This window comes from Sinocyclocheilus anshuiensis, unplaced genomic scaffold (assembly GCF_001515605.1).
Source record: "Sinocyclocheilus anshuiensis isolate Anshui unplaced genomic scaffold, SAMN03320099.WGS_v1.1 scaffold1010, whole genome shotgun sequence".
Lineage (NCBI taxonomy): Eukaryota > Metazoa > Chordata > Actinopteri > Cypriniformes > Cyprinidae > Sinocyclocheilus > Sinocyclocheilus anshuiensis.
In genome coordinates this window covers 1,128,776-1,141,262 of record NW_015537936.1, presented here as the reverse complement: position 1 = coordinate 1,141,262, position 12,487 = coordinate 1,128,776, and the positions used below count along the sequence as shown (strand labels likewise).

Sequence of the window (12,487 nt, the reverse complement as noted above, 5' to 3'; positions counted from 1 at the left end):
TTGAAACAACCCAGCATCTTTTAGAGTGTATGAATCGTTCAAAAGTTTGGGGTTGGCAATGTGTTTGAAAGAAGTCTCTTCTGCTCACCAAGTCTGCATTTATTTGATCAAAAATACAGTAAAAACAGTGAAATATTATTACTATTTAAAATATCTGTTTTCTATGTGAATATCGGTTAAACTGTAATTTATTGCTATGATCAAAGCTGTATTTTCAGCATCATTACTCCAGTCTTCAGTGTCACATGATCTTCAGAAATCATTCTAATATGCTGATTTGCTGCTCAAGAAACATTTCTGATTAGTATCAATGTTGAAATCAGTCGTGGTGCTTCATATTTTTGTGGAAACTGTGATACGTTTTATTTTTCAAGATTCGCAGATGAATAGAAAGTTCAGAAGAACAGCATTTATTTGAAATAGAAATCTTTTGTAACATTATAAATGTCTTCACTGTCATTTTTTATCAACTTGTGCGTCCTTGCTGAATAAAACTATTAGTTTCTTTAAAAATTATTTGTAATTTGATAAACTTCATCTATTTTTTTTAACTGCACATTAAAAACCATTTGTTATATCATTTCTTTACATCAGAGCTAGACTGTGATGCTTCTGGTCATCTTTTGTTTCTAACCATGTTTATGCAGCAGCTAACATCATTCATGAAACACAAGTAAAGGAATTTCAGTGTAAATCGTAAATCATATTTATGCACCACTTTATGTTAGAATGGTTTATGTTTGATTCAGACTGATAATATGTCTGCCCGTCACATTGATGTAACAATTTACATGTAGTAAGAATGATTTTACACGCAATTTACACAGAAATTCCCTCTGCTGTTTCATGCATGCAGCTTAATAAGTATAAAGTGATTTTGCTTTTCTAAAATAATAGTAAAAATAAATTAAACTATATTTGCAAATTTGAGAAAAAATATGGAAATCAATATAATATAATAATGTAATATAATATAATACATGAAATAAATTAATTGCAAAGTCCATTTTTGACGCCAGTGAAATTCTGTTGATAAAAACCTGATTTAGATTTTTACTCAACATTGACAAGACAATTTCATAATTTTACAAATAAATTTCCCAGAAATTCCTTCTGCTCATGTTTCATGAGTAATATGTATAAAGTTATGTTGCTTTTCTAAAATTATTATTACAAAATCTTTTGTATACCAGCGCAATTCTGTTGGTAATTTTTATTTTTTTTATTTTTTTATCCAACAGATTTTATTTTAATTTTTCTGCTGTTTAAGTGTACAGCCTCAAGCTGGTTAGTGAACATTGTGTGGTGGCAGGTGTCTTTGGTGCTTCCAGTGCTGACGCGCTGTGACCTTTGACCCTTTACACTCTCGGCTCGAGAAACAAGACGGTGCATGCGGCCTCTGCCTCTCATTTCCCCTCTCCCTCGAGCGTTTGCGGGAAAGAAGAGCAGAGCGAGAGCAAGAAAGATGGTCGAGAGAGAGGGAGTTTTGAGAGAGTGTGCCAACCCCGTCCGCATGTTTCCATTAGATTGTCGTGTTGGCTAATTAGAGAGCGGCGGCATGATTCACCTTGTTAATTAGAAGGACTTGCACACCATCGGCCCCGGGGCTCCGAGGGGGAAAACGAGAGATCCAGAGAACGAGAGGGCTCTTCTTCAACGCCCGCAGTCTCTCCTTCTCTGAAGATCCTTTTGCTGTTTGATTCGAAAATGAATAAATCATCGCGCATACGACTCTTCATCTGCCACCGATGCAAATTACAGCTGATCAATCGAAGGTGACGTCGCGCTACTTACGGAGGAAAGAAAAAGAGCTTGAGAGGGGGAAAGACTGCTTGCCCAAGCACGGGTGACACAAAAATGGAAATTTTCTACTTAGATAAGCTGGTTTTTAATGATCTCCTCTCGCAGGAGCCAAACGATGTTGCTTGAATGCGTTATTCTGAAATTCCCCTCCATATAATAACACGAACCGCTCTCATTGTTTTCACTGCTGTTAAGTTAGTAACGCCAGCAGTAATTAAAGATGGATACTAGCCAAGGTCAAACGGTGCATGCAAGTCTGCGGTTCTGTTGAATATGAATGGTGCTTTAAGAGCAGGAAGTGACCTCATAATGAGCTGGACCCCTGGGGACGCCCGGGGCGTTTGTGTAATTGGGGTTTGGCTTGAACTGCAGGTCTCTGGAATCTCTCCACAAAGAGCAAACTTAATCCGGCTGCTTAAAAAACCCTGTGCTTATACTGTATGAATGTGTTTTGATCTTCAGTGTCTTTCTGCTCAAGGTCAGCATGTCGAGCCCTGTTTGACCCTGAGGTCAGTTCACACATAGATCAATGATTTACACATTACTGTGAACTAATAATGGACATGCTGGCTCTAACCAGATCTGCTCATTAACTGCTCAAAAATTGCTTATAATTTTTGCATTTAAGAAATGGAACAGCATATAAATGCAGCTGAATTTGGCAAAAAAAAAAAAAAAATTATCAAAAATTCCATTTCATTTAGTATTACATTTAATTTCAGTTCATTGTCTGACTTTTGAAATACAACATTTTTGTTTCATTTTTAAAAGCTGCAATTATCTGATATGGTAAATATCTCACGTGAAATGCTGATACTTAAAGAGAGCATAAAATCGAAATGGTCATTCTTAGTTCATTTTTCTTAGGATCAACAATTCTTAGCATGCTATTCTAATGAAAAATATGTTTGTCTTCATAATCATTCATCAAAATGTCTTTGTCTCTACTTCTGGATATTTTCCTCTAGTTCTAGATAGATATTCAGGTAGATAGATATACCGTCTTACAATTTCCCATTGAGTGGTTTGTCTCCTTAAGAAATACCGCTCATTACAGAAGTGTTAATTAAATTTTTTTTGGTTGCAATTTTATTTTTTTCATGTAATTTTTTTCGTTTTTAAATGAAACATTATTTTTTAATTATTAGAATTTTTATTTTATTTTATTCATTTAAGAGGTCAATTTGTGGAATTGTTACAATATTTGTGGATTTTTTTTCAAAGTTTTTTTTGTTTGTTAAAAATGTATTTTTTTTCAGTTAAACATTAGTTTTAATTATTGTTTATTTTATTTTTATTATTAATTTAAAGGGGTCATATGATGCGATTTAAATTTTTCCCTTCTCTTTGAAGTGTTACAAGCTCTTGGTGCATAAAGAAGATCTGTAAAGTTGCAAAGACTAAAGTCTCAAATCCAAAGAGATATTCTTTATAAAAGTTCAGAGTCAGCCACGCCTACCTAAAACGGCTCGTTCTAACACGCCCCCACATATCTACCTCACTATGTGGGAAGATTTGCATAACGCCGCCACAGTATAAGTCATTATAATCCATCCCCACTGGATGCAACAAATGCCTAGTTTATAATGGGTTTTAATGTTTTTTGTCTCATCGCTCCGGCCTGGACAAGGCATCACAATATGGCAAGGGGCGTAACATTTCTGTCACATGCTTGAGGAAGTCAGCCAATCACAACGCACTGGATAGCTGGCCAATCAGAGCAAACCTCGCTTTTTCAGACCGATGAGCTTTGTAAAAATCTATGCGTTTCAGAAAGGTGGGGCATAGAGGAGAAACAATAATGTACAGTATGTGGAAAATAATGTTTTTTTTTAACCTTAAACCGCATAAACACATTTCATTACACCAAATACACAAAATAATGTTCTTTTTAGCAACATCATATGACCCCTTTAAGATGTTATTATTTGTGGATTTGTTACTATATTTGTGGATTTATTTATTTATTTATGAAGAATTTGGCACTCCAAAGAATAGCAGAGCACTGCTCAGTGTCCTGGGGCAGGAGGGCGAGAGGGCAGATTTTGCCCCTGCTGGTCCTTTATGTTCCAGACTCCGGTGTTACTGAACCTCAGTGTTGCCCAGTGAAAGATACCCCCTCCTCAAACCAGCTCGATCCTCCCGTTCTGCTCTGACACAGACATCTGTCTGCAGGAGTGTGTGCAGCGCCGTGGGCCTGTGGCCTGTGGGGGGGAGGAAGGAGAACAGAAGCTTCTGATAGGGACGGCAGGGTTGGCCATCATGACGAACAGAGCTCAGATCTTCACCCGCATGCGCTTTGTGAGGTGAAACACACATGAACTGGAGATGTGGATCTGTGCGGCTTTGATTCGGGATGGAAGGCTAGTAAGTCTGATAGATAGATAGATAGATAGATAGATAGATATTGATAGATATTCAGTTACAGTACATATTCAGAGATAGATAGATAGATAGATAGATAGAGGATGGATGGATGGATGGATAGACATTCAGATAGATAGATATTCAGTTACAGTACATATTCAGAGATAGATAGATAGATTGATAGACAGACAGACAGACAGACAGACAGACAGATAGATAGACAGATAGATAGATAGATAGATAGATGGATGGATGATGGATGGAATGACATTCAGATTGATAGATATTCAGTTACAGTACATATTCAGAGATAGATAGATAGATAGATAGATAGAGGATGGATGGATGGATGGATGGATGGATAGACATTCAGATAGACAGATATTCAGTTACAGTACATATTCAAAGATAGATAACTAGATAGACAGACAGATAGATAGATAGATAGATAAATATTAACATATATATAACGTATATATATAAACAATCAGATAGATATTCATTTATATATTCAGACAGATAGGTAGATATGCAGATAGATATTCAGATACATATTCAGATAGATATTTGGTTATACGTTCCGATCAATATTCAGACACCCTCTGTGAAACATTGAATTGTACATATTTTCAGTTTGCTGTATTCTTTTACATGTGATGGCATTAATGTTGCCCTCGTGTTGACCTTTGTAAATAATCACAGAGTACAAGAGTAACAGCTGCTCTTCTCAGGTCTGAAAGAACCAAACGTAAAGATATTGATCATCCACAGGATGGTGTGATTTGTGTGTAAATGGCTGCTAAAGGTTATCGTATCGTTTCTGATGCTGTTGTTCTTTGTTGAAAGGTTACGCAAGACGAAATAAGTAACTTGAGGTTATAAGAAAGCATCTCTTTTTTGCTCTTGCACCGAGAGCAGTGAATTCTGTGTGTCAGCGTCTCCGCTTCATTATTCTTATGTGATGAGCGTAATTACGACATGCAAAACTTCTGTAAGTTTTACTTAACGCTGAGAGCAATTACCATTTCTACAATCAGCCAACTATTAAACATTTATTTTTGAAGCAGCACTGAGAATATATTAGCAGTTAGCCAAAATAATTCATATGAATATTTCTCTAAATTTGTCCCCTGTAATGAGCACGGCGCTTAACTAACTCTACACATAGTTGAGCTATAATTTCCTTCCCCCTCGTTCTCTCTGGTGCACGTGGGTGATTCGTCTGTAATGGCGGCCGCTCTGAGAGCTGGCACCACAGATGGCACACTGGGACCCACATTTATCAGAACGCCATAAATCTGAGACTCCGGCAGTTGCTGCAGGCGTGAAGCGGGCGCCGAGTCTGGTGCCAACTGCTGCGCAGACATGCCGGCTCCGGTGCTTGAGTGGGGCATCGTGGGCTGGAATAGGATTATCTCAGGGGTCAGCGGTCTGCGTCTGCTGGATTTGCTGATATGTGCGGTGATATCAGACCTGCAGAGGACTGTGAGGATGTAGAGCGTTTACAGGGACACTTCAGTCCTAAAAATGAGCATCCAATTGTTCCAAACCAAACTTGTGATTGCTGGATGGTGATATACATGTATTATGTGATGTATTTACATGTATATATTTATATTCATCGAATTTATATTATATATATATATACAGTATATATATATATATTGTGTTTTTCTGTCAATAAGGGGTGCTGTGTGTACATTAATGAGGAAAAAAAATTAACTTAAATGATTTTAGCAAATGGCTGCAATATAACAAAGAGTGAAAAATTTAAGGGGGTCTGAATACTTTCCGTACCCACTGTACATAATAAATATACACAGTACACACACATATATTATGTACACAAATCTTTTATTTTGGATGCGATTAATCATTGCCCAGCATTAATTATGATTATTATTGATATTATTTAAAACTAAATTATTTGTTTTATATTTGTATTATTTGTTTTAACTGTAGTAATATTTACTGATTGATTTGTTTCATAAAGAAATAAAAATAACATTTAGTAATAATAAATATTATTCACTTATATTATAATTATTGACAGTACAATAATATTATTACAATAATAACTATTGTTATAATTTTTATTAAAAAACTATAAGAATAATAATACATTCATTAATAATTATTAATTATTAGTAGTACTATTTATTTTGATTATTATATGATATGATAGAGGAATTTTTGAAAATTAGTTTGAAAATTACATATTATGGCACCCTATTAACTTTTAAGGTGCTCATGAGCCTCTGATCAGCTTCCACTGTCATCGTATAGAAAAGAGTCACATGAACATTCTGTTAAACATCTCATTTTCTGTGGAGGAAAGAAAGTTAAACTATGGGTTTGAAATGACATTTATGTTTCATTTATGGTTCAGCTGTCCCTCCAAATGCATCTTCTAGACAACAATAAGATTGAATGGAGAAAAGAAGACCCTGATTATCTCAAGTGTCTGTTTAATGGTTTCAGAAGAAATTCTAAAGTGATGCCCGAAGGTATAGTTTTTCAGGGTGTTGCTGCAGGTGAAGATGAACATGTCTTCATAACGCTACCACAGACGAGTGCGGTGTGCTTTCCTTTCCTCTGACACCACAGACTCACTGCCTACAGACACTATTTGCACTGGCTGTTGAAAACCAAAGCAATCTTTATAACACGCCATTTTGAGGGCAACATCACAGTTCTCTCTGATCTTACACACACACACACACACACACACACACACACAGAACTGACTGCATGAAAGATTGCATTGATTGCCCTCATTCAGTTTAGCAACACACACACAGTCTCTCTCTAACACCAGCGGGCACAGGGCGGTTCACTCCCTCACTGCAGACAGACTGTGATGGTCGTGTGTGTGTGTGTGAGGCCATATGTGGCTGTGTATGTCTGTGTGTGTGTGTGCGCTGGCCTCGGGCTCAAACACGTCCTCAGAAAGGGTCTGTGAGCGAGGCTGCCCCGCAGGAAACCGTGACATTACCTGAGGCGTCACTGAGCCCTCTTACACTTCACAAAGTGAAAAATCACATCACAGAGTGTGAGCCGACACACACACACACATTTACATTCACACCTAAATGTCTCTAACTACATTTGAAAGGATTTTGAGGTAGAAGACACTGACGGATTTGTTGATTTGATTTTGGTGATTTGCAGGAGATGATGTCACTTCCTCTGACATCATGCCGCAGATGAGACAGTTGCTTGCTTTGGAATGAAATAATAGTCTAATTCCCTGGTGCAGCTGACTGACAAAATGCAAAAAAGAAAAACTGTATTTTTTCTTGTGTTCTTGTGTTTAAAATATTCTAAACATACTTGAGAAGCAGTATTGTGTAAGATGACCAGATAAAAAGACTTTCAGGCAATATATAACGTTAATTCACTCTAAATTCACTCTAAAAATGTCCTCAAAATGAATGATATTTTTTTTCAGGGGATTAATTATCGTATAAAAACACCTTTATCGGGAAGCTGAATCTGTATTATGGCAGAATCTCCACTGTGAATCATGAATGTTTTACTTTGACATTAAAGAATATTTACTTACTGTATGTGCCTGCTATTTTTATGTGTAATTGAGCATATTATGCAACATTTAAATGCTATATTTTGTCACAAAACCTTGTTGCGATGGATGTTTAATTCAGATAGTGGTGTCATATAAGTTATAAGTTATCATATAAGTATAAATGGTAATTTTTTAATGCAAGTTTGTGTAAAAATGTCTAGTATTTTTCAGATCTTACTCAGATCAAATAATGAGTTAAGAATGTGATGGCTAATGTTGCTTCTGGTTAATTTTTCACAGGTTGTATTTTTGAAGTTGACTGCAGTGCACTGTGGGATAGAATATTCACATCACATTTGGCAAATGGTTATCCATTTATTTCATGCTTACAAATGGTCAATTCAGTATAGATGTAGAATTATGCTGCCATTCAATAGTTTGGTTAGATTTTTGAAACGTTTTGAATGAATTCTCTTCTGCTCACGAAGGTTGTATTTATTTGATTAAAAATACTGAAAAAACAGTAATATTGTAAAATATTATTACAATTTAAAATAACCTATGTAAATATATGTTAAAATGTAATTTATTTCTGTGATCAAAGCTGAATTTTCAGCATCATTACTCCAGTCTTCAGTGTCACATAATCTTCAGAAGTCATTCTAATATCCTGATTTGCTGCTCAAGAAACATTTCTGATTATTATCAATGTTGTTCAATATCAGTTGTAGGACAGAAAGCCCTGTCTTTAGATTAAAAGAGCCAATCAACTTCAAGTATCACATGATCTCTACGACTCCAGAATGCACATTAACTGGACTAAACTACGTTTCTTTAGTGTGATTTAAGCTCAAGAAGGACAATTTATGACACAATCTTTGTCAGTTTTATTGTTGTTTGATTATAGAAATGCAAGCTTAGTAATTAGTTTTGGAGATTTTGTTTATTTCTCTTTTCTAGAAATAGCTGCCTGGGGTATTAATAAAACGGATGGCAAGTTGATTGACTTGGTTTTGATGTAGCCGTGAGGTCTTTTATGGACTTTTTTGTGTATCTGTAGGTTCATGAGACAGCAGGAAGTCACGTGTCATTTTATGGTTTAAAGCGGTGCTCATGATCGCCCCCTGTGTGACGTTTTGTGCAGCTCACACTGATTCTTTACTACTTTACTACAGACTATGATGTCACTTCCTGTGAGTGTTCTCCAGCTGCTTCCTATTTTCTTGACAGGATTATGCACAATTCCTGTCCAGATCTCATCCATTTCTCTGATATTTTCAGAGCACGGGTGTTGTGTTGTTACCTTTCGAAGTTCATCATGATTGGATACAGTTTTTCATACAGTATGTTCTGCATGCTGGTGTGTAATACGATTATTTTTTTCTGTTTACAGATGCAGCAGCAGGAACTCGCCCAAATGAGACAACGAGACGCCAACCTGACGGCACTCGCCGCCATTGGCCCTCGGAAAAAACGCAAAGTGGACTCGCCAGGAGCAACAACGACAGGCACTGAGGTACGAACCTCTTCACCTAGCCATATGCACTTTTGATTTGGCCTTTAATTGTTTTAAAAACTGTGCCAATAGACTGGTTTCATCATCTATCTTGTCTGTAGAGAATCTGTAAGTTTGGTTCATTTGAGTGAATCAGTTTAAAAGGAGTCGATTCAAAACTCGTTTGATTCGTTTTCCATGAACAATGTTGAAAGCATGCACTGATGACCAGATTTGTAAAGTATTTTAATTCTCACATTAATCGTTCTGAATCTAATCTGAAATTAGCTTGGTTGACATTGCAAAAAATGACTTTTTTTTAATGAATTAGTTTTAACACTGTTAAAGTTGACTTAATTTGGTTCTTTTGCAGCTGATGGAGAAAAAGTCTGTTTAATGTTGAGTTAAGAGCAGATCTCTGCAAAGTCATAAAATAATAACTAATATGAAACCCAAAATAATTGATTTCATGTGTGCTGACCTCTTTTTTTTGTTATATGGCACATCTAAATCATCACTAGAGCAGCAAATTGATAATACAAAAAAAAATCACAGCAAAAATCAGTAGTTTTGTCGTATGTTCGAGCACAATACATTGAATATTATCAAAAATCTTAAAAAATAACTATATTTTTTAGCTGTATTGATGGATATTATGCTGATTATGGTAGTGTTTGTTATTTTGCGTCATTCTCTCGGGTGTCACTGCAGGATCTGATGATCATTTGTTGCATTGTGAGCAAAAATAAACACTAGAGGATTTTCTCCTGCAGTGTTTGTCCAGTTTCTCACAGCAGTGAACGGGACGCACTGCACGTCTGTCCTCCGTGAGCATGTTACAGTGTTGTTCTGATGCAGATCGCAGTGCCGCTCCACATATGGCTACCAGCTCTGCTCTGCATTACGCAGGATTACGCCATGCGCACTGGAGGCATGAAGAAATGCCACTATTATATTTCCTCGACATGCTGTTGTACATGAAGTCATTGGGTTTAGCTGCATCTGGTGAATGTTTAGCTCTTGCCGTCAGAAGGCCTGTTCGTATTCCCTCACGGATTCTGACTAATGTTTGAATACCATAAACCGGAAAAAAACACTTTGTGAATGTCAGCTGGTCATTTTAAAAACCTGCTCGTGTGTGTGTGTGTGTTTGCTCAGTGAACATAACCGCAGTGAAAGCAGGCTAACTAAATAAATGCATTACTTCTGCATCATGAACACCATCCTGACCTCTTTCACTTTATTGTAACCGTTCTGACATCAACAAGAAGCGTGAAATGTGTATGTACACACACAGATACAGCGCTTAGGAGTAGTTTTTACACTGCTTTTATGGGTTTTATTGTTTTACAGCATTAAAATCAATTTGATTTCACTCTTTTGCAAGTGATGAACAGAAGAAGTGTTTAATGTTGAATTAAAAACAGATTTCTGCTAAGTTGTCAAATAATGATTAAACGTTTCTTCTGCTCACCAAGGCTTCATTAGCTCAGTCAAAAATACAGGAAAAACATTGAAATATTATTACAATTTCAAATAACCGTTTTCTATGTGAATATATATTAAACTGTAATTTATTTCTGTGATGCGCAGCTGAATTTTCAGCATCATTCCTCCAGTCTTCAGTGTCACATGATTTTCAGAAATCATAATAATATGCCGATTTGCTGCTCGAGAAATATTTCAGATTATTGTTGAAAACAGTTGCGCTGCTTTATATTTTTGTGGAAACTGTGATACATTTGATTTTTTTTTTAGGATTTTTTGATTAATAGAAATTTCAAAAGAAAAGCATTTATTTGAAATAGAAATCTTTTGTAACATTTTAAATGTCTTTACTGTCACTTTTGATTAAATGAACACTACAGTTTGTTGTGAATGTAGTTATAGCTTAAGGGCTTATAAATATAATAATTATGTAGTACCACTGGGTATATCTAAGTACCGTCTGATAGCAGTGTCGTGGTATGTTTGGCTGAGGGTCTTGGCTGTTTTGTGTGTTTAATTGTAGGGTGTTTTTCTGAAGTAACGCCGCCCATCTGACCACCTCTCATGATCACGAGAGAAGAGAAAGGCAGGATCGAGGGAGGAATCTTAACTTATTTTCACTTTATTTTCACCTCCCCTAATTTCTTCATTTCGGCTGGGGCTGCGTGCTGCCCTGGGGCGTTTTCTCTGCTTTCTCCAGAGCAAAGTGAATGTGACTTTTCTAAGGGGGTCACGGAGTGGCTGCGGGCTACGGCAGCGCCGCTGTATTCCGGCCTTCTCCGAGTTTCACTCTGGGGCTCGGCAGAGATTTCATCTGCGTGCGAATGTGCCGTGGGGCACGAGCTCAGGGTAAGCTGCACCGCTTCACTCGCCGTCCTCTGATTGTCGGAGTATCCCGACTCTGTTCTGCAGCGTTAATCCCAAACGAAAGCCTCTCAGTGTCCGGAAACAGCCACCAGACCGAGAGCGAGTACTGAGAAAGATGCTGAAAGAGAGGTTTAAAACAGGATTATTATAGTTAACTTAAACTAAAACTGAAAACATGAAACAAATTCTTTACTTAAAATAAAAATAAAATACAAACGAAATTAGATTTATTTTATTTCAGATAGTTGCCAAAGAAACATTTCTCATTTTCATTTAGTTTAACTTAATGTACTAAAATAAATGTCATCTAATAAAAAATAAAATATAAGCAGAAAATCTTTTTTATAAAAAAAAATATTTAAAATATTAATAAAACATACAATAAAATTACTAAAAAAGTAATTTAATTAAAATAAATTAAAATGTAATTAAACTGAAATATAAACAGATTAAAATTTAAATCTAACTTAAAATATTAATAAAAACTATAATTGTATTTTAATATTACTAAAACAGAACTGGTTTAACAGTTGTGGGTTAGTCATTGTTCTTGAGACATTGCTCCTTCTGAACTCAGAAGACTTAATGGAGATTTCAGTTATGTTTTTATATACAGTAAGTTCGTCTGTGGTTTGTCCTAAAATGCCTAAAAAACTTTAGTCATATAGTTGATGATAGAGTAGATTTAATCATAGGAGAACCTGATAAGAAATTAAGAGAATATGTTTGTCGTCTTAATCTTTAATCAATGCTATATATACTTTAATCAATACATTTTAAGAGTAAATTCGACCATGTCAGTTTTATCTTACTGAATTCTCTGTTTTACTCAGAAATACATCATAGTGCGTGCATTTGATTTGGGAGAATTTGATGAGAAATACATTTTTGACTGTTGATTGCAGACAAATCTGAGCACATTGTTGAGATCTCTTGTGAAA

General features: G+C 35.9%; 1 protein-coding gene across 1 annotated transcript in view; it reads left to right on the top strand.

The window, feature by feature from the left end:
- LOC107659171 (transcription initiation factor TFIID subunit 4-like) overlaps window positions 1-12,487 on the top strand; it is a 93,295-nt gene that overhangs the window by 50,616 nt on the left and 30,192 nt on the right. Inside the window, exon 13 of the mRNA XM_016448015.1 lies at window positions 9,090-9,212. Within this exon, the coding sequence (XP_016303501.1) occupies window positions 9,090-9,212 (123 nt within the window). The remainder of the gene's footprint in view (window positions 1-9,089; window positions 9,213-12,487) is intronic.